The sequence below is a fragment of the Primulina huaijiensis genome, chromosome 5 (assembly GCF_012295235.1).
Source record: "Primulina huaijiensis isolate GDHJ02 chromosome 5, ASM1229523v2, whole genome shotgun sequence".
NCBI classification, from domain to species: Eukaryota; Viridiplantae; Streptophyta; class Magnoliopsida; order Lamiales; family Gesneriaceae; genus Primulina; species Primulina huaijiensis.
The window spans coordinates 2,126,189-2,149,026 of NC_133310.1; the positions used below are offsets into that span (position 1 = coordinate 2,126,189).

The following is a 22,838-nucleotide window of genomic DNA, read 5'->3' on the forward strand; positions in this document are numbered from 1 at the left end:
AATTTTAAATTTCAAAGGTATCCCGTTCGTTGAATAATACCACAGTGACAACAACCATGACACGTTTTTTTTTAAAGTAGTATCAAAGTTCACACATTATATTATACATATACCAAAAAAATTTATAATTTGGGCATCGAACTTTAAAATTATAATTCGAGTTAGACAATTGCACGATCTTATGGTACTGGCCATTCTTGAATGCATGAGATTTATTAAAATGTGTAACTTATGATGTATTATCGAAATTAGAATGTAAACTTTAATGTAGTAGCATTCGTCTCACATTGGTTAGAAAACTAAGTTTAAAAATTTTTACAATAAGTTACAATAAGTTCATACAAAAATTTATTTATAATCATTTTCGTAAAATAAAGATCAATAGAAATTAGTACATTTACTCTTATACAAACTTGGGCTCGCGGAGTGAAACAAACTCAAACATATTACTATGTTTTGATATATTGCACACTTACAGTGCACACTTATGTGAGCATTGATGAGGTGTTATTTTCTTATTGGAAGTACAATTTTTCTATATTTCATCACAACCATCGGTGGAAATCACATATGGAAGTACTGTAATTTTTCTATGTTTCATCGCATCAAATATGTTTTATCACAACCATCGGTGAAAATCACATATGGAAGTACTGTAATTACTCACAAAAGTATGCACGGTGAATATATATCATATTAAATTTATATATATAATAGAACCATAATTATTTTGTGCAGGACAAGCTTTCAAATTGTACCAGATATTTCAAGTACATTCACCTCAAATTTGAAAAATAAATGACGTTTGATTTACTAAATAATTTATCCCTTTAAATGATCATCATAAAAATTGAAAACTAATTGCATGTATTCCCATCCAATTGCTAAACATTAATACAAACTACATAATAAACACAAGAGGGTTTGGACTATATATTTCATCCCCACAATTAAAATTATTAATTACCATATTTAACCATCATTACATTGGATAAGTATGATCGCAGCTGATATAATCCTAATACCTCCAGGCTGACGTGGCAACCAGTGGCTTTTCATGCCAGCAAAGCAGCATCTCCGCCTGTCTCTTCGCCACGTGGAATCCTCGAACTTCCACTTTCCGTAGTAAACACTCCGCCTGAAACTCAGCGAATTGGCTCAGCCCCACCTGCCTTAGCCCAGCCGCCACCAGCGCTTCCCTTACAGGAGTCACGCGCCGCCCGGATGTCTCCACAACTTCAAGTATCTTGGGGAACAGCACGAACGTCTCTATGCGCTGCATGTAATCCCCGCCGCCGTCGAAGTTAGCAGCTTCCAAGGATTCCAACAGCGAGGAGTAAAACTCCAGCCCGTCGATTACCGTCTGCCTATACGACGACGACCCGAAAAACATTGGCCCTTCGATGTCGACATGCACCACTACTTGCGGTGAGACTCGCCGGAGATCGTTCAGAAATCCTGACCCGGCGTGCCGAAATATCGCCGGGGATAAGAGAACCGCGACCTTCTCACCGTCCATGAATTTGATGGATTTGAAGGATAAAAATTCAAAGGTTCGTATTAAAATAAACTCAATCTCGAACCTTATGTTAAGCTCTCGTGCAAACTGTGCTAAATTCTCTCTGATCAATCTTGATTCCATGGCGTACTCATCAGGAACAAGAGCCGAAATTCGAAGAATAGGCAGCCCGCCTTTACGCGAGTCTGACTTCTCCGCCAGTTCTTTCATGAAGGAAGCCCAGTGTCCGCCCAGCCCGATGTCGAAGTCGATGACATGGACTCGAACGGAGCCTTCTAAAGCGTCGAGCACAGCTTGATTAGCCGTGAAGCTTGAAAACATGGTGATCGGAGAGATGCTGGCGAAGATTTTTTGAGCTTTGATCATTTGAACTATCTCCGAAGAGCTTGCGGGACGATTAATCGGATTCGATCCGGTGAGTAGCGACTGAAGGGCTTCTTTGAAATAGAAAGAAGCTCTCTGGAGAGGCTTGCCAGTAGGAGACCTCAAGCGTTGATTGAGCCGCGCTAGTATCACCTGCCCGAGTTGAAGCGAGTTTGTCTCGAAGCACTCAGCAAGTCGAATCAACTCATCGACGTAATCGAACCCCACGTTCCAGTTGCCGCAGTTAAAATCACCGGCAGATTGATCCAAAGACACAGTAGTGTACGTCGATACATCGGAGAGAAGCCCGAAATCAGCTGGCACAAACTGGGTTGAATCAAACGAGGAAACAGTTGAAAATTCAGACAGAGTTGAGTATTGATCTTGATTAATCCCAGCGTTTTCAGATTGAGAATGAATTATTGGTTTTGAAACGGGGGCAGTGGAATCGTCATGCAAGCCCAATTCTCTCATCAAAGAATCCCAATCCTCCAAGTTTTGATTGATCAGAACATGATCTTGATCTTCCAGCTGAAGAGAGTCGTGACCACAAACAGAGCCAACTATGTTATCAGTGTTGGAATTGGGAGTAGGCTTTTGATCCGTAACGGGGCTCGGACTCCCTCGGAGCTCAAGAACCGATTTGGGCTCGTAGGGGGAGCAGCCGGTGGCCGGATTCCGGTTGACGTTACGTTCTATTGGTTTGGAATTATTTTGATCGTTGGCAGTAAAGGGGACTTTCATTTCTTGAATAAAACGATCAGAAAAGGGCAAGACAAAGCAGAAATTAGAAACCCTAGTTAAGGGAAGGGATCTCTCTGTATTCTTCAAATATTGCATGAAGTAGTATATTGCAAATTGGAATTTCCGGGGCTCTTTTTGAGCGAGATTGTTGGCCTTTTATCTTTGCTTGCATGGGGAGGGTGGGGTATCATTGTCATGCATGGGATACATGATATATATAATATAATGGCAATACATAAGAAGAGAAGATAATGGGGAGTGATTGATTATGACTTGGAAGCTTGTTGCTTAAGGCTTTGAAGCTACACTTTAATAATTTTACTACTTTCTTTGATTCTCATCAGCTTTCTGTTCTTGCTTGATTTGCCCCTTATCTTTCAATATTTCTTCAAATGCGGGTTTTGACTTAATTGGTTCCCATTTAATTTTCACCTTTTCTCACACCAATTGACATACTTATCTATTAACTCCCGTTACTTACATTGTTAGACTTAGTAGGATTTTGAAATGTCTTTTTGGTCATGAAATTTGTATATTTTTCAATTGGTCATGTTCCTGTAAATTCACAATTTTAGTCCAATAATTTGCACAATGTTTTCAGTTTTGGTCTTTTTTTAATGAAATACTGACGTGATACCGAAAAATAGTGATATGGCATCGGACATTGTTGGCGTGACACCGGACATTGTTGGAATTGTCCTGACGTATTTGATGTCACGTCAGTATTTCGGTGAAATTCAGGACCAAAATAGAAAAAAAAAATTCAAATCAGTGGATTAAAACTTTAAATAAAACAAAAAATAAAACATATACAAGTTTCGTGACCAAAAATATTGTTTTCTCTCAAGAGAGAATGGTCCTTTTCTACTCCAAACACATTTGACCTTCCAAGATCAAGTGAATCTAGTTTTGGTTTGGTTTGAGTTTAGTTGCTCCTTTCCTATTACTACTTGTACTATAAATAAACAATTTCATATATATGTGTATCAAATGTAATTTTACACGAATGGATTTGATAAAATTTATCCAATATTCAAATTAAAATGTAATTATAATATGGATTTAGCTATGACATGTATGTATTTGTGCCCAAATAGTCCATATAACAAAAGTAGGGTATGCAATTGGGTGATAGATATAGTGCGCTTTGATTTCGATATAACAAAAGGAGAGTGCGTGTATATCTACTACTACAATTCATCTTAGTGGAGGCGAAAAGAAACTTTGAAGCCTTGCCAAAAAGTAACACCACCATGGACCGAAGGGATATTGTCCACACATTCAATTTTTTTTTTTTTTTAAATATAACTTGGGAGGAGAAAATTTGCTCCGTTGATTTATAGATGATTATGTTAATCTAATTGGTCAAAATTTGATCTTAAAAGTGATTTTGGTTTTTATGTTGTCGAATTTCCGTGATATCTTTGTTTTTTTTACAATTTTAATCGTTTTCTGAATTGGTGTTGACGTGCCACAGATGCTGTGCTGATTTAGCGTCAACATGGTACTGACATGTGCAGTATTACATCATCACTCCAGATGAAAATGACTAAAATTACCAAAAATTGAAAAATACATCACTAAGAAAAAAATTTGACAACATAGTAGACTAAAATCACAAAGAGACAAATATATAGAACCAAAAATGCACCTTTCCCAATTTCAACATACTACATTAACATGACTTTTGTAAATTATTTTTCGTAACGCTATATTTTTAAAATTTACTATTTCAAACTTACATGTTAATATCTCATTAATTTTCATAATTATGATATGAATCCATTTCAAATTATTTAATCATTTTAATTTACATTATAATTGATCATTAATTTTTATAATTATGATATTACTCTTATTTAAATATAAATCAAATTAACTATTAAAAAAAAACTGTACAAATACACCACCTATACCAATATTCACCGAGTATATATTACGTATTAAAGTTCTCCAAGCAACTGGTCCCTCCAATAATTAACTTCTTCCAAATCGTAAAAGTAGGAAAAAAAATGGGGACGGAAAACGACAAACGAGTCAAAATATGGGGAGCTAAAGTTTTAACTTTTCCAAGCGTGAAAATGAAACTAAAATATTCCCAAATGCCCACAATGAAAATGCCATGCCCTTGGCAAATTTCCACAATTAATTAAATTCATGAATTAACATTTTTTTTTTACCAAAATAATAATGCCACGATAACTAATTAGTAGGCAGTAGCCACTATAGAAATTTAGAGATCAAATCGTAATATTAGCTCGACACAATTAATAAAAAAATATTATTTTTTTATAGTAGATATGAGTTGTACCAACTTATCTCATAGATATAGATCAATGAGACAAGAGATCTACTTTTCAGAAAGTATTATTTCTTATGGTAGATATGAATCAGACTAACTCATTTCATAGATATAGCTCGTGAGACAAGAGACCTACTCTTCTAGGAAGTAATAAAGAAAAATAATGCGATGCATGTTTATTCATAGTTTGAGAGAATTTAAAAGATTTTACAAAACGTTACGTTCACAAACTTTTCCAAATAATAAATAGAGTATATACTATATATATACCTCTGTATTTTATTTTTTTTTATCCTTGTTGCTTTCTAAAATGTATAAATTTTGAATTGAAACAATTACAAACTTTTGTACTTTTTTCAAGCATATATAAAATTAAATGACGTCAAAATCCTTTGTTCCTAATTATGCTCTAATTGTTCTCGGGAAACAATTTGATATATATGAGGAATGAAAGGATATTCTTTAGTCATCGAATGATTTTTGGATACGGGTTAAATGGTCTTCTTTTATATTCTATATTATAAACCAAAAAATTATATACATAGTTAAAGATACATTAATTTACGGATATTCAGGTAAAGTTTATCGTATCTCGAACTTGAAATTTGATATAGAAAATGTCTTTGAAGATTAAAAAGTAATTTTATTCAAATGACGTAGAAAAGGTTTAATTATGTTAAAAATATCGAAAACATAACATTCTTATCTCTAATGGACAAAAGACAACATGGGAACAATATGTATTCCGATTTTAAGATTTAGATTGACAAATATTGTTGGGAATCATTATAAATTAATATTAGTTAAAATATTACAATTATATTATTGCCACTTATTATAATTTTACCAAACGTGACGAATATACATGTTGTATAGTGCTAGCAACGGTGAAATTAATCCATCCCTCCATGTATGTACAGACGTACCACAAAGAGAGACCACTTAATATTGGGGTCTATCTTTTGTTTTTCACCGACAACTTTAGTGGAAAAGCATGCAACTTTTAAAAGATTTATGTTTTGAGCTCCTTTTGCTTTAAATAATGTCAATATTATAAGGTCTACATATATATTCTTTTATGTTTTGAGCTCCTTTTGCTTTAAATATATTTTGCATATATTATCGCGTCTCCAGCCCGAGTCCGCACCTGCGTGACTGCATAATAGGTCTCTATAGCAACTACTTCGTATTCGTCCTCGCTACACGAAAATTATTAACTCAAGTTGCTATAGAAGACCATTATAGCCCATTATAAACTCATTTTAAATCTTTAATTTTTAAGATGTGGGACAAGAGGTATCACAATCACCCCTCCTTCAGAACGCGACGTCCTCGTCGCGCCTTGACCACTCGATCCACCAGCACTTTGCCCCGCAGGTTCAAGAGGTGGGCTCCCACGCACGTAGCACTTTGCCCCACATAGCACTTATTTATCGGTGTTTCATGCCGGTGATCAGCTCTGATACCATTCTGTCACGTCCCGAGCCCGGGCCCGCACATACGTGACTGCACAATGGGTCCCTATAGCAATTAGCTCGTATTCATCTTTGCTTTACGAAAATGATTAACCCAAGTTGCTATAGAAGTCCATTATAGTACATTATAAACTCATTTTAAATCGTTAATTTTTAAAATGTGGGACAAGAAGTATCACATATATTAAAAATAAATATTAAACACTCATGTCTTTATCAAGATTACATATCCGTAAGCCATTTGCATTCGTATAATTGTACTTCACTACTTTTATCATCCGAACACAATTTATCCCAAAAAGTTTAGGTATATATTATTTTAGGTTAAATATATATTGTGCTTAAATTTTCTTCTAATCATCGTATTTTACCGTCAAATAGAAAATTTAGGAAAGTTGTTTTGCATTTAATAACTTTTGATAAATCGTTAAGCATAATTATACTTTAATACGGATTGAGGTGCTTAGAAGAAAGAACCGCTAGTATATAGATTATCTTAGCTATTTTGTGAGATAATTCGTTAATCTTTAGAATAATTGATTTAATCAGCTTTGTTAATTGGATATTTATTATTAGCTTATTTTGAAAGTTAGATAATTTTCTTATTTGATATTTTGAATATTTTGGTCACTAGAAGATTGATATAGGATTTTATTGTGTTTAATTTTGGTAAAGATTCGTATCTCATCTCATGATATATTTTAATAAATAAATATATTTTATTTAGATATCTTGAGTTTTGATGTTAATTATCTTGATTAACATATCTCATATTTTAGGAAAATTATATGTGTGTTTGTTATATAAGATCGATGAATAGGTATTGTAAAAGTGTCTAAGTTCGTGATGTAAATTTCCTAAACTCTATATGTGAAAATGATGAGATGCGTGTCATATTGGTTTAACTTTTTGAAGATATTTCGTGCAGATACAGTGGGGTGATAGCCGGTGCCATGAGGTTGCACGGACAATGAGCGGCTCCTGGCAGGCTTCTAGGCGGAGGGAACATGAATGAACTGATCTTACACCGGAAGGAGAGGGATTCCGAGACTGTTCAATGTAATGGACTGTACAGTTGAAGAGGGCTTAAAAGATTTGATATGTACTACTCATACCACGAAAGTGCATCTTCTTTTCGGTAGCTCATCACATAAGAACTCCAAAGTTAAGCGTGCTTGACTTGGGGCAATTCTGGGATGGGTGACCTCCTAGGAAGTTTCCTAGGGTGTGTGTGAGTGAGGACATAAGCACGCTGGAAAGACTCGTCTTGGTACAGTGAGGACAGTCGTCGAATCTGGGGCGTTACAGTTGGTATCAGAGCCGATCTCTCCTAGTACGGTGTGGGTTCGGGGACGAACCAAGTGGAAGCTGGTGGGCATGTGAGGCCCAGGGCCGAAGAGGGCGGGGGGTGATCGCCGGTGCCATGAGGTTGCACGGACAATGAGCGGCTCCTGGCAGGCTTCTAGGCGGAGGGAATATGAATGAACCGATCTTACACCGGAAAGAGAGGGATTCCGAGACTGTTCAATGTAATGGACTGTACAGTTGAAGAGGGCTTAAAAGATTTGATATGTACTACTCATACCATGAAGGTGCATCTTCTTTTCGTAGCTCATCACATAAGAACTCCAAAGTTAAGCGTGCTTGACTTGGGGTAATTCTGGGATGCGTGACCTCCTGGGAAGTTTCCTAGGGTGCGTGTGAGTGAGGACATAAACACGCTGGAAAGACTCATCTTGATACAGTGAGGACAGTCGTCGAATCTGGGGCGTTATATACAGCCTTGATAATGCCTATATTATGTTGTGAAAGTATCCGTTGAAGATGCACCATTTTGGAGAGAAAAAGTTTTTGATTATTTTGTGTTGCATTTGGTGTCGCAACAAGCCGTGAGACAAGTTCCAGTCAGTTGCACCATATCATTTTGATTTGAAGATTTCGATTTACTGATGGTACACAAAGACTTAAAGACTTGTAATTCATCCCTCGGGAAAGGATGGTGACGTTCTCGAGAGAAAACAATATACAATTTCAAAGGGAGTTCGATCAAGGCGGAGTTGAAGATGAGTCATGCTCGTCAAGTGAAGTTTGCTAAGTGTGTTTATCATATATGCGCCAATAAGAAGAGAGAGTGTTTTTAGTTTTTAATAAGTTCTTGAATGATAATCGTTTATACTTGGTGGATTCATTTGATATCTGGACATGGTCCCATGGACATAGGTCTTTTGACTGAACCATGTTAAATTCTAGTGTTCTTTATGTTACCATTTATTCGTTAATTTTAACATGTAACGATAAAACACAAGTAACTAATACAGAAAGATAACACAATTTCAAGCTCATTATGTTCTTCCAATGTTATATGATCCTATATATCTCTGTCACAACTTTTTGATGATAGTACCTTACAATGGATGCACCATGAATTTTTTTTTGTTCATATTAAACTAATTATCGCGGTTTAAGATTTTTTTGTTGATTACCAAAAGTTTTATCCCTTTAGAGCAATTGATTACTTAAAAAGATATTTTTTCTTATTTTAAAAAATGAATTTAATTATGAAAAATAATTTTCTATTGCATAGATAATATAGAATGTTGGTTTAAGATGAGGGTGTTGATTAATAAGGATGAGGAATCTATGCAAAGATTGCTACTTGTGATGCGATTGCTATAGCTCAACTTGTCCACATCCGCAATCGAGTCAAATACATATTGGAGCTCCTTTAATTTGGAACGTCCACATCAAGTTTACACCCCCTTTCATCTTTTAAAAACTTTCACCATTTTCAAATTATTCTACACATTAAAATTTACGAAATTAATAAACCCTAATCTCCAAAATTATTTGTTTTTTATTAAACGATGATGAATACAATGCACTTGCTCAAAAAAATTTTGAACATTAGATCTATATATGGGGTTAATTACATTTCAAAAAAACCCATGTTCTTTTCGTCAAGGTAATAGTCATTGGCAAAAACTTGTGTCAGACGGTCTCACGGGTAGTATTTTGTGAGACGGATCTCTTATTTGGGTCATCCATAAAAAAATATTACTTTTTATGCTAAGAGTATTACTTTTTATTGTGAATATCGGTAGGGTTGACCCGTCTCACAGATAAATATTTGTGAGACCGTTTCACAAGAAACCTACTCATAGTTATTTGTAATAGTAAAATAATTATTTTTATTCTCTCAACTCTTTTATAATACAGTCGATCTTTTTAAACATATTAATTTTAAAAAATAACTAGTTTAATCTCATTCGGAGTGATATTTTAAGATTTGGATACTCTACTAATTGTAGGACTGAATGATAACAATACAACTCTAATATTTTAAATTATACCACAAATCAGATATCATGTGTCAATCATCTTTCGAGATTATTTCATATATATAATATTTCACGCACACTAGATTAGGGCCTCCTTATATCTTATGAAAACTACCGTAGACATATGTTAATAATAAATCGGATCAGATCCAACCAAATATTATAATATATATAAGATTTTATCATTTACCACTTGGACAATACCACTTCAAATTCACATTTTGATAAATGCATGATGTAGTACTTTTATCCATTTGTGTCGAAAGTTAAAATACTTTATTAAAATTACACATGAGGTCTCTGATTAATCGAGTTAATTATTTTTACAAAATGGTGTAAAGAAGAAACCATAATTATTCATTACAAATTTAAATGAAAAAAATTCGAAAACGATCATGCAAATTGGCGTTGTATCTTTGGTTCTCTGATAAATCAACATTTGGTCTTAGTACAATAAATTGATATTTCTTTGTAGTTAATCTAGTTTTCACAGAAGAGACAATATGGTATCGGACATGACTGACATATCCTAGTGAACTTGAGAATTTCAAGCATAATCAGACAATTAATATGTGAAACCGATCAATTTGACCAAACGAAGGATGTTTAATCTGTTTTATTTCACTCATATAACTATCTGGTTTATTTAATCAAAGAGTCGATAATTTGATACGAGGAACTACTGAACTTTATGCAGATCAATTCATAGAACCAATTTTAGAATTTTGTCAATTTATCATTTACAAATTTTGATTGTACAGAGTATATGTAGATACTAAAAACCGCGATGTTGTTCATGAGAATTTATTTTTAAAATGGATTTTAACAATAAAATTCAAGGTTGAATGAAATTTAAAATTTTAATTAAAGATTGGTAAAGAGATTATACGATCACGATATGTGTAGGCAAAGTGGTGATTGGGATAGCAAAATTAAAGGGACGTTTCATTCAGATAGTGTGTCTAAAGCATCTTTCTTTCGGAATATTACAAAAAAAATCAAACTAGCTTTTCAAGTATATGATATGATCTGTGAAGTAATTGTGCGTNTGATTCGAATATTCTATTTGGATCACCCATGAAAAAGAATTAATTTTTATATAAAAAATGTTACTTTTTATTATAAATATGGACACGGTTGAATTGTCTCACAGATAAATATCTGCAAGACCGTATCACAAGACCTACTATATATATATATATATATATACACACTCAAATATATTCTTTTTGCTCGATAAAATGCAAGTTTACTTTCAATATATATATAGACACACTAATGAGGTTTATTTGGTAAAACAAAAACAATATTTTTGATTTCTCTAAAGTTTTCAAAAATATACAGATATATGATTTTGCATTTATCTTAAATCATTTGTCTCAAAAAACACATACACACACATACACACAACCAAAAAAAATCCTTCGAACTTGAATTCAATTTTATTGCTAGTAGAATTTTTTATTCGAACTCGAATTCGATCTTTTGTTATTGTACTTTATCCTAATTTTATTCTCGAGTAATTCATAATTATTAACATCACTTATTTGTGATAATGACATCATAATAAATGTGTGTAAGGAGTTAAGTTGGTAATTAAATATGTACACGGGCCTCACACGGGAAAACAAAGCGATCGAAGCTTGTGGCACACAAAAGAAGAAGGGTTGGGTCGAGATTCTCTTTATTAATATCAATCTTTAAAAGATTTGTCTCACCATTATTTCTGCCAACTCCCAAAAGCAAATGGTTCTCTCTTTTCGATTTTGGTAATCTATGTTGACAAATTTCATTCTTAATCTACTATCTTTGTTTTTTTTGGAATTTTATTTCTTTTTTCCGACATGACACTGACGTGTGTAGTGCATATCAACATTTCTAATGAAAAAAATCAGAATAAACATAAAATATCAAAATCGTAAACAGATAAACATACATGACTAAAATATAATGTCTTTCTTATTATTTGCACCAAATGGTATGAAAAGTTTATTATCTTTCCAATACTTTTTTTTGATCCGTTGACTTTAAATTTTTGGTGACCACCTCCCAGATCACATTCATGTGTGGAACTCAGATGAAATAAAGGTTAAACTTGAGTTAATCAACTACTTCGAATTATGTTCCAAATACTATTTTGTCTCCTAATTTTTGTTTTCATAAATTAAAGACACTCGTGGTAAGGATTATTAACATTTATTTAAGTATATTAAATGTAAAATGAACCCTAATTAAAAGGTAAAAACTTGTGTGAGACGGTCTCACGGGTCGTATTTGTGAGACGGATCTCTTATTTGGGTCATCCATGAAAAAGTATTACTTTTTATGCTAAGAGTATTACTTTATATTGTGAATATGGGTAGGGCTGACCCGTCTCACAGATTAAAATCCGTAAGACGGTCTCACATGAGACTCACTCTAATTCAAAATCATAAAATCTGAACTCTTTATTTATTTATATATATATATATATACATATATATTTCAGAAGGATTTGATATCAACTTTTATTTTTAATTATAATTTATATTTAACATCAAAATCTTAAATTTAAAACGAGATATATCGGAACTAAAAAAATTAGATATGTCATTTTTGGAGTAAAGGGACCAGGCCATGCTGAAACTCAACGAGGCCCATTCTTCCCAATCCCTATCTGAATAATGTTCAGAATCTGCCAAAAGAGAAGAGACAAACTGCTTCGAAATTTTCCCGCTCCAAGTCAATCTCCACGGTTCTGATCCGATTCTCCAATCCCCCACGTGTCCATGCAAACGCCACGTACCCTCCAACCAGCGCTGCTTTCACTTCTTAAACCCGCTCCCCCAACAAAGAAATTGCAGCAAACAACAAATGTTTAAGAGAAGCATGAGTCTCTCCGGCAGCATCCTGCTGCTCTTTCTTGTGGTTTCGCCTATATTTTCAGGGATCTGCAATGCGTATGCGCATGCAGCTAACAGAGGTTCGAAAGAAGAAGGCGGTGGTGGCTGGGGCTCAGGGCCTTTGGTGAAGAGGGAGGAGCGGAGATCACTGGTTTCGACGGAGTATGGAGAGATATCGGACGTGAGGATTAGGGATGATGTCAATGGAGGATCCTATCTTCTTCAGTTCTTCACTTTGGAGCCCAATTCGCTCTTCCTCCCTGTTATTCTGCATGCAGATATGGTTTTCTATGTCCACTCAGGTAGTTTCATACAAAAAATAACTTGTTTTTAACATTTTAAATCTGAATATTTTCCATGCTTCATCCCTACAGCATGTTTGAAAATCGCTAGGTTTGTTTTCGAGACTTTTCTTGATGTCTCGTGCTGTGTTATCTATACAGGGTGTACTCGGAATTTCTCGGGTCACTTGACTTTGATCAAACTTTTTTTTTGGAAAATTTTCTTACAACAATTCCTGCAACATTCCCTGATAGATTAACCATTGATTGCCACGGATATCAAATTACAACATGTAATGATGCAGGAATTGTCACGCTGAGATTTTTTCAACTTTTTTTTACTAACAGACTATGCCTATAAATTATAATTTGACTATTAACCATTAATCCAATGCTTCATGGAGAACAATTGTGCAAGATGGGAGTATTCTAACCCTTAATTTCATTTCCAAATATTTATAATGGATTTGAAATTATATTGTAAATGGATTTCGACAAAACAGTATTTGAAAGCATACTCAAATCAAAATGCACCCTCAGTAGTTTTTTAGGGCAGTGGACTATGAACGACCCTTTCACCTGAAAAGACTTTGATATTTCACAACAAGTTTTGTCAAAATCCCTGATTGCATTTGGTCGCGCGCCTCGTTTGAAACCTTTCTCCTGGTCTTTTGGGTCCGCCTCCGCCGTAATATCATTTTCTTTTAACCTCCTTTGAATAAGGACGTGGCCAGTTGAGCTGGACGGAGGAAGATTATCTGAAGCGTACCCATATAAAGCAAGGAGATGTCTACAGACTGGAACAAGGATCTGTTTTCTTCGTGAATAGCAGCAAGGAGACCGATCAAGCCGAGCCACAAAAACTTAGGATCCATGCCATTTTCGCTAATTCAGATGAGGACCTTCGTGTAAGAAATTATTGGCGTGCTATACTTTCCACACAAATCATTCGCTTAGTATATGATATATTAGTTTTGGGCTTGTGGGAAGTAATGTATACTTCTAACTCATGTAACTTATACAGGAACCAGCAACTGGACCATATTCTACTATCCGAGACATGATTCTTGGATTCGACAAGAGAGTTTTGCAGGCAACTTTCCAGGTGGAAACTTAGATTCTTATTCCCACGGATCCAAGAATTTCATTGAGATAGGCATGATTAATTTAGATTAAAATGTGCATGTGTTGAAGGTTTCTGATGAAGTGATAGAAGAGCTATTAAGTGGAACAAAACCACCAGCAATTGTACCTGCCGATAAGCAATCGGAATTGGAGAAAACTTCGTGGGATATTGAGGATCGATACATAACAAGCCTTCTTTCCGGCAGAAGTTATAACATATTTGAATCGAACAAGAAGAAGAAAAGGAAGGAGAGTGCAAAGTTGTTCAATTTCTTGGAAGAGGAGAAAGATTTCGAAAATTGCAATGGCTGGAGCACAACTGTAACTAAGAAGAAGTTGTCTGCACTCAAGGGTTCCAACTTCGGTTTATTCATGGTGAACTTGACGGAAGTAAGTTACCATACTAAAACATTAACCCACAAGACATCATGAACATTAATAATTGTTTATGGTACTACATGTAAGTATATATTTATGTATGTAAATAGTATGTATATGACCACTAGGATTCAGTTAATATTGAGATTATAAACTATGTAAATTATTGGGAAATACTAAAAGCATGTGAATCATTGTTGGGTCAACTTGTATCAAATCCAGCTGTTGGGTGACCGAATATTGCATTGTTCTAATGTGTAGGGATCGATGATGAGCCCGCATTGGAATCCGATGGCCACTGAAATTGCTATAGCGTTGCATGGGCAAGGGATGATCCGAGTGGTGTGTTCGAGCCTTAAAGATGATACAGAGTGTCAAAAAATGAGGTTTAAGGTCGACAAAGGTGATGTGTTTTCCGTTCCAAGATTCCATTCGATGGCTCAAATGGCTTTCAACAACGATACATTCGTTTTTGTCGGATTTAGCACTTCAACAAAGAAGAACCATCCTCAGTTTTTGGCAGGAAAAGCTTCCATCCTCCGAGTTTTGGACAAAGACGTTCTTGCAGCATCATTCAACAGCACAAAAGAGACTATCAACCAGTTAGTGGCTTCCGAAGATGAGTCAGTAATCTTGAAATGTACCTCTTGTGCCGAGGAAGAATTCTGGAAAATGGGAGAAGGGGAAAAGGAGAAGGAAGAAGAAGAGAGGAGGAAACGAGAAGATGAAGAAGAGAGACAAAGAGAGCAGAAAGAACAAGAAGAAGAAAGGGAAAGGGAAAGAGGAGGAGAGGGAGAAGAAGGGGAAAAGGAGAAGGAAGAAGAAGAGAGGAGGAAACGAGAAGATGAAGAAGAGAGACAAAGAGAGCAGAAAGAACAAGAAGAAAGGGAAAGGGAAAGAGGAGGAGGAGAGGGAGAAGAGCCCGGCCGGCAGCGGAGCTCCAGGTGGTGAAACACCATCAGATCCCGAAAATCACTGGGGAAAGGGAGTTTTGAGGATTAGATTGACGAGGGGATGAATCTTCCGATTTGCCGATCATATTTGAATGATTTTCTCTGTTTATTTTGTTATTTCTTGTGTTTGGTCTATGTAATAAAGCTTCTGTGGCAAACTCTCTGCTTGTAAAGTTGGTTTATAAAATCTTGAGTCTTGTCCAAACAACCAAGAAATTCTGGTGTTTATGTATATTTCAGCTTTCCTTGCATGACTCCCACTTCAGAAAATTCTTTTTCAGGTAAAGTCCAAGGTATTAATTGTGACATTTAAAATTACATTTTTTAGTTACAAAACCAGGCTAGTCAAATTACAGTAGTATTTAAAAGTTCTGAGTTCTCAAGATTCCTTCAAAGGTAAAAGGCTCGATACATTTGGCTTAAGTGACGTCTTCCCTTTAACTGCAACCTATTTTTAATGATTGCCGCCCTCGCAGTTATACCCACTGCCACTCTATCCTTTTCCACTTATTTCATATTTTAATTGTCATTTTCACTCATCACCTAAAATGTTGATTTTTTTGCAAGTTGGTTCGTTTTTAGTAAACTCTGTTATTATTGATACAATTAAGTGTCATTTATTCACAAGGTTTGGATCCATGTAAGATTACTAAATTATGCAAAAACCAATGTGTCCCAAAATAGTAAATATAATGAACAATGATGAGAAAGCATATCTGAAATTTTAAATGAGGAAATATATTACAGATAGAGGCCTGGTCTGCATGTCCATTACAAGGCAACAGAGAACATTAAAGAGCCTCAACTGCCCCCTGTCTTCACTTAGAAGTATGCATTATTGCATGCTCTAGAAAGTGTTGGTGAGACAAGAAAAGCATATTTTATACGTAAGACTTCAAAATTTTAATCCTTGAAAAATATATATAACGTAAATAATACATATTAGATATGCAATCAATCCACATCAATATTACATGATGATTAGCTAGAAATGTATCTAACCTTTATAGCATGGAGCCAGTCATGACCTTCTTCCGATATCTTCGTCACCATATTCTCCACCATAAAACGGTGGAGCTGAGCCGGTAACATCAAGCCCGCCATTTATGGACGTCATTAGGACCGATAGCCCGCCGCTCGAGCCGCCATTTGCAGCCACTCCTAGCCCGAGTAGGTCGAGTGTAGGATGCTTAGGACCAAAAACTGATGGAGCACCCAACATGAGTTCCTTCAAACCTGAACTGCCATCACAGGCCAGTCCAAGGCCAAGGCCAGCAGTTAATGATGCCCCATCGGGCTTGATTAGCTGCCCACTCCATTCTTGTGAACCAGTATGGGGTGTGGAGGAAGACACTATCCCGAGGCCTCTTAATAATGAGGCATTTGATGCAGTGGCACCCATCTGAGCAGCCTTCTGAAGCAATGCTGTGGCAGACATAGCTGGCTGAGGGGCAGGAGCATACTGCCTCCGCTCTTGCCCTGCCGTTCCGAAGATTGATGAACCTTGATTCATTGCGAGACACAGTGATACGGGTTCGGAAGATGAAGGTTGTGCGATGCCTGGAACGTGGTCCGGATGAGAAATTGCTCGGAATAAGTCCGTAAATCCGGTTGTTTGAGATTGCAAACTTGCTGTTGATGTCGATGAAGCAAACAGGCTGGCAAAGACTTTACTGCTTGAACTTCCATTGCTACTGGAGCTGTTGCTGCCACCGCTGCTGCAACTTGTTGTCAAGTTGACCATGGGCAGCGTCTCCTCGAAAATGGGAGTGATAGTGGGATTTGGGCTAGTGCTTTCTAGCAAATCTGTTAAAATCAAGATGTGAACTGTAATGATAAAGATGCAAGGGAAAGAAAGGCTTTTATTTAACAATAATATATACAAAAAGGGGTCTCCATTTTAAATCCGTATGGATTATCCCTTTTAGCTTTTGGATCTTGATGACCTTGCTTTAAAAAAAAATAATTCAGATGAATCTCAATTATAAATTCAGATGAATCATTAATTGTTTCTCTATCAACTTGTAGTTCTTGAGCTTTCAAATACTAGACCAGAATGCGTCCAGCATCATATTCAGATACCAACAAATACCAGTAACAGACAAAAAACAACTAAACTCCAAGATCAGACATATAAACAACAAAATATTTTCTGGTTGAACCCCCACACATGGGACAAAACCCAAATCTTAAACCGCCAAAATCTAGATTTCTAGATCAAAGTACCTGGTGTTTGAACAGGTAAAACAGAAGCCGTTACATCAGTGGAAACGCGTGTTGGTGCTGGGGCCTGTAGTGCTGCCGGTGGTGGTGGTGGCGGCGGCGGCGGCGGCGGCGGCGGCGGCGGCGGCGGCTGCTGAGGTGCTGTTGGTGCAAGAACATCAACTTTTGGATCTTCATCGGCACATGGAGTCGCAGCCACCCCCTGCACCTTTGTACTTTCCTCTGCTAATGCATCACAAAAGGCCCTGTGTGTAATAAAACTATCCCTCCTGCATACCAATCATACACACCACAAATCAACCCCATAAGAAGCATGAATCAATTTAGTCAAGAAACACAAAAAGGGTTAAACTTGAAACGCTCGAACCTTGAAAACAAAGTTCCACAATCACATTTATACTCCCTTGTTCCACAAATCTTCAAATGCGCCTTCCAATCAGACTGAACTGCATATTTCTTGGAGCACTTGTCGCATTTCCACTTCTTCTCCCCGTGTTTTCTGCAGTAATGCTTCTTGATTCCTGTCAAATCGCCCAAGGCCCGTGTGGGGTCGTGATGAACGCAACTCGGTTCGGGGCAAACGTAAACCCTTTTCTTGATTTCTTTACCCGACCTTTGCTTAAGCTTCCATGGCAAATTATGACCCCTCCGATGAAGCTGTAAATTCTGGTCTCTCTGAAAACCTTTGCTGCAAATTTCGCAAACGAATCGGTTCGTTGCCAACAAAGTCTTTGGGGATAAAGCAATCACCTCCGCATCAGGGTCTAGGAATAACACATACAGAAAACCACCCGCTATGAAAAAATCAATCTTTTCCACTAATCGATCAGAAATTATTACATAGAACAAAGTATTCACAATTTTTACTTTATTTTACCTGGCATTCCAGGCAGGTTCCGCTTCTTAGCACCTGGTTTTGGAGGGGCTGCAGTTCGGTTTCCCGAAGAGGAGTCAACGGACACCGTTGAATCATTCATGATGTAAGGATTATATTACTCAGCACGCATGAAATGATTGATCGGTGAGATTTCGCTCTTCTGCGATTATTACAAAGAGAAAATTCAAGAAACAATTTATACTGTAGAAAAATTGAGCTTCAACAAATTCCCCATTACTTCCTCAAAGTCTGCGGCTTTATAAACTTAGCTATATTTACTGGTCAGTCCACCATATTTAATCGCCAACAACCAGTTCACGACCAACTCCCTAAATTAGGAAATCAAGAAATGCTTAACAAAACCAGTAAAACGAGCAACGAAAAAAGTCACCGGATAACTAAATCTCCAGCGATCCCACGAGAGAGAAAAAGTGGAAAACAACCAAAATTTCAAACATCAACGAAATGGGCTGCGGGAAAAATGGAAATTTTGAGAACTTCATGCGTATTGACTGATGAAATTACAGAAGCTCAAGAATATGGGAGCCGAAATCTAGATAAGGCCACTCTAATCAGCGGACAATCGATGCATAAAATTGAACGAATCCGAAAACCCAAATCTGAAACCCGATTCTTGATGCGGGTTTTCAGATTACGTGGAATAATTGATAATGAATCCGGTGGCTTGCAAAAGCTAGAGAGAGGATTTGCGGGGGATGATGAGTGTGTATTGTGCGTAAATGACTGTGTGTGTGCGCCTAAGTCTTCCCTCTTCGATGTTTGCCTTTTGGGTCTTCACACTTTCCATGATTAAAAGAAATATATTTAATATACTTTGAACTCAAAGCTGTTATTTCTATTTTACTTTGAACTCATAAGTACCATTTTGAGTTCTAATTTGGATACATTTTCAAAACCTTCTTCATTTATCTTCATCTTAAAATATACTAATTTTAATATTTCTACTATTAGAAGATTTTTTTTCATTAAAACATCGTATTGTCTTGTTCATCAAAGATTTAAGTAGATATTATCAAAAAGAGTTATACCTTATCTCTTAATGCTAGTATGTAAATAATAAAGAAAATGATTTTCGTAGAAATGTAATATATGGTGTAAAATAATATTATGTCTGGTAAGATTTTTAAGCGTATGATAATTTTAAATTTTTTGATGAAAGGACGAAGTAGCCCTTTCTTCTTTTTTTTCTTCTTCCACTCCGGCCGATCCGGCAGTCGAGGTGACGGCGACGGCGACGGCGGTGCGCGGCGGTGGTCCGACGACAGCGGTGCGGCGGCGTCCGGCGGCCGATCGACAGCCGAGGTGGCGGCGGTGGTCCAACGATGGTGGTGGTCCGGCGGCCGATCCGGCAGCCGAGGTAGTTGCGGTGGTCCGAAGGCCGAGGTGGTTCAACAACGACGAAGGAGGAATGGTAAAATTGGAAAGATAGTAGGAATAGAGGAATGATTAATAATCCTACGAATGAAGGAGTATTATTTAATCACACGTAATACAACCTAATCATTTATAGGAGGGATTGAGACGGTTAAATAAAAAACGTACCAAACATTAGATAAAATGTGATAAAATAATCTATCCTACTTAATCCTTCCAACCAAACGCAGTGTAAGAATTAAACGTAACTCCCTTATTTTGAGTTTCTTTCGTCTCCTTTGTATCGAGTAAAAAATGTTTCGATTAATTAAAAAATTATCTTTTTTAATGAATTTCTGATATGTTTGATGTATGTTGTCAATTCATCGTTAAAAGAAGATAAACCAAAACGATTTGTTTTTCCACGAGCATCTTACGTCTCTTTTCCATTAATTATTGATGAACAAGTAACGTTAGGGACCAAAAGTGATTAAAGAACCAGTGGATTAAAGGATTTTCTAGCAAATGAGAAAAAAAAATGGTACAAGTCCAAGATAGTATGGACAAAAACACCAAAAATTCCGCTTATTTTCATTTACTATTACATACAACTTTAGACAATCTGGTTAATTTGAAAAATTAATAATAATTGTTTGGAGTACCTTCAATAGTAGTCTATCATATATTTGATATTCACAAAAACTCTTGTGAGACGGTCTCACTGATCATTTCGTGTGTTGTATCTCTTATTTGGGTCATTTATTAAAAGTACTACTTTTTATGTTAAGAATATTACTTTCTATTTTGAATATCGATAGGGTTGACCCGTCTCACAGATAAAGATTCGTGAGACCATCTCACAATAGACTTACTCATTTTAGTCATTTGTATTATCAAACATTTAAATCAAACTAACAACGAATATAGTTTAAAAAAAAAAATAGTTATGTTATGCGTGCAAGCGGATTAAATTGGAAATATAACTATAAAAAAACAAAAATAATGCTGAAATTTTCTATAACCATATAGTTTCAACTGTTTTAATTGATTATATTCGCCTTACGAAATACAAAATTAAAACAATAAGTATTTTTTGCCATTTTTTTTTATTAACTCGATGGAAAAAAAATGTTTTAAAATCTTGCAAGGTGGCGACATGACCAAAGCCTAATAAAAGGATGTGCTTTGTACGTAGACAATTTTTGTAGTTATTAATATTAAATAATGTAAAGATATTTATTTGTATTTTGAATTTCAACAAACGAACAGTGCTTGCAAAAAAAAAAAGGATTATGGCATGCAAGCTGTCAAGCATGTGTTTTTATGTGAGATGCATTCAAAAGTCAAACAACTATGATTATTTTATTCATATTTTTAAGACAACTTTAATTAATATATATATATATTTGGTCTAATCTATTATTAAATTTTAATCTTTAATTTAAGATTAGATTTAATCAATTTGCCAATCCTAAAGTCGAGTTAAATATTATGTCCTTTGTCTCTTGATCCACATGGCACCATGTAATTTAATGTCACATCACAATAAGAATCGTAATGGGTAATAACACATTTTAGGTTTAGACATATTTTCATTCACAAAATTGTTATTAGATCGTTTTTCGGATCAATTTTATGAAATAGATATCTTATTCAACTCCATCATGAAAATAATATTTTCATAAATTTGAATAAATTTATAATATGATATATCACAAAAAAATGATTATTCTAATTATATTAACTATTATAATATAACACATACAACAGGGCTTGTGAACACAATGATATCTATCTATTCTATATTATTAAAATAGATACGTTTCTAAAAAAATTAGTGAGATGATTAGAAAATACTTACATTTCTGCGAAAAAAACCAAATGTCCAAAAATAAACAACTTCTAAGATTTGTAAAGCACAAAATAGGCAAACTTAGATAACCATTTTGATCACCATCGTCCAAAAAATTTATTTGATGTCGAATTTGGACTTCGCGTATTTGGCTTTTGTATACAAACAAGCCGTTAAAAAACGAGAGAGACGCTTATTCATCAAATATTCATTATGTTTGCAATGACTCGGAATGCAATTGTTTAACTAATAGTCAAATTTTGTCCTACTTTTCTCCTTTCAATAGGATATGTCAAACCATGTTCTTGCTGGGAATAAATAATGTCAACTATATAAACAAGTCTTGAACTTTACTGGAGTGGATATTAAAGCATTTAGAACATATTTTTTTAATTTCTGAAATAATCAATGATTGATGATAACAAGCGTGCAGAAGAAAAATCAAGCATTCTGACCTTGAACCCAACATCTAAAAATCGAAAATCACCTAAAACCTTACTGTATGATTGCACTAGACCTGCACTCCAGCACCGGAGACTGTTAAGATTTGAACTTAACTCAATCTCAAAAGCTAACTCAAGTGGAGAAGATTGTCATAGTCTATATATACAACTCCCAGATAATATATCCAACTGATGTGTGACACCTTAGCACACATTCTCACACTATAGAATAAACAACCGGAGCGTGGAGACATTAACGTGTGACCTATATGTGACTGATCCAACACATGACGGTGGAACTTGGATCTAATATCATATTAAGATAGAGACTTTGACCTAACTCAAACCCAAAAACTAAATCATTTTCAGGAGCTCTTCCAAGGTTGGTCCCGCAATAAATCCATCGACATCTTTTGCTTGACCTTTGTTTCATAATTAAGCTTATTCCCATAGTTCCAAGTGTACATTATAAAAAAAAATATTACAATGGCAAATACCATAATGATCCAACTACGATCCCACACACTCCATAAAACTAACGAAAATAATGTTAACTCCAACCCCAGGAAACCATAGGCAAACTCATAACAACAAAAAAGTTAAATCTGCCATATAAGAAGCATTGCAAGAGTCAGTAAGATTGTAGTCATCATCATGACTCCGAGTTCCGCAATGCCATATGCATTTCCAATCTCATAAATACTTGAGA

General features: G+C 35.5%; 3 protein-coding genes across 3 annotated transcripts; 1 reads left to right on the plus strand and 2 right to left on the minus strand.

Annotated features, from left to right (window-relative positions):
• Positions 1 to 850: 850 nt before the first annotated feature.
• On the minus strand, positions 851 to 2,806 carry LOC140976269 (scarecrow-like protein 15). Its single transcript, XM_073440290.1, has one exon. The coding sequence runs from the start codon at positions 2,720 to 2,722 to the stop codon at positions 1,019 to 1,021; it is 1,704 nt and encodes a 567-aa protein (XP_073296391.1). The 5' UTR covers positions 2,723 to 2,806; the 3' UTR covers positions 851 to 1,018.
• Positions 2,807 to 12,572: 9,766 nt separating this feature from the next.
• On the plus strand, positions 12,573 to 15,586 carry LOC140976661 (vicilin-like seed storage protein At4g36700). The gene is made up of 5 exons (XM_073440909.1): positions 12,573 to 12,925; positions 13,628 to 13,812; positions 13,929 to 14,009; positions 14,099 to 14,419; positions 14,669 to 15,586. Exons 1-5 carry the CDS (start codon positions 12,595 to 12,597, stop codon positions 15,356 to 15,358), a joined length of 1,608 nt encoding a protein of 535 aa, XP_073297010.1. The 5' UTR covers positions 12,573 to 12,594; the 3' UTR covers positions 15,359 to 15,586.
• A 491-nt stretch (positions 15,587 to 16,077) lies between these two features.
• On the minus strand, positions 16,078 to 19,268 carry LOC140976271 (zinc finger protein ENHYDROUS-like). The gene is made up of 4 exons (XM_073440292.1): positions 18,461 to 19,268; positions 17,951 to 18,347; positions 17,587 to 17,852; positions 16,078 to 17,166 (listed from the first exon to the last, which is right to left on the minus strand). Exons 1-4 carry the CDS (start codon positions 18,558 to 18,560, stop codon positions 16,382 to 16,384), a joined length of 1,548 nt encoding a protein of 515 aa, XP_073296393.1. The 5' UTR covers positions 18,561 to 19,268; the 3' UTR covers positions 16,078 to 16,381.
• Between the last annotated feature and the right edge of the window lie 3,570 nt (positions 19,269 to 22,838).

Bases quoted from the DNA above. Each gene is read 5' to 3' on its own strand.
- LOC140976269 (XM_073440290.1), bottom strand. From the start codon at position 2,722: ATGCAATATTTGAAGAATACAGAGAGATCCCTTCCCTTAACTAGGGTT.
- LOC140976661 (XM_073440909.1), top strand. From the start codon at position 12,595: ATGTTTAAGAGAAGCATGAGTCTCTCCGGCAGCATCCTGCTGCTCTTT. The intron at 12,926-13,627 runs GTAGTTTCATAC...CCTTTGAATAAG, and splicing joins GGTTTTCTATGTCCACTCAG to GACGTGGCCAGTTGAGCTGG. The intron at 14,010-14,098 runs GTGGAAACTTAG...CATGTGTTGAAG, and splicing joins TTTTGCAGGCAACTTTCCAG to GTTTCTGATGAAGTGATAGA.
- LOC140976271 (XM_073440292.1), bottom strand. From the start codon at position 18,560: ATGAATGATTCAACGGTGTCCGTTGACTCCTCTTCGGGAAACCGAACT. The intron at 18,348-18,460 runs GTAAAATAAAGT...TGTTATTCCTAG, and splicing joins GAACCTGCCTGGAATGCCAG to ACCCTGATGCGGAGGTGATT. The intron at 17,167-17,586 runs GTACTTTGATCT...TGATTTTAACAG, and splicing joins TTTACCTGTTCAAACACCAG to ATTTGCTAGAAAGCACTAGC.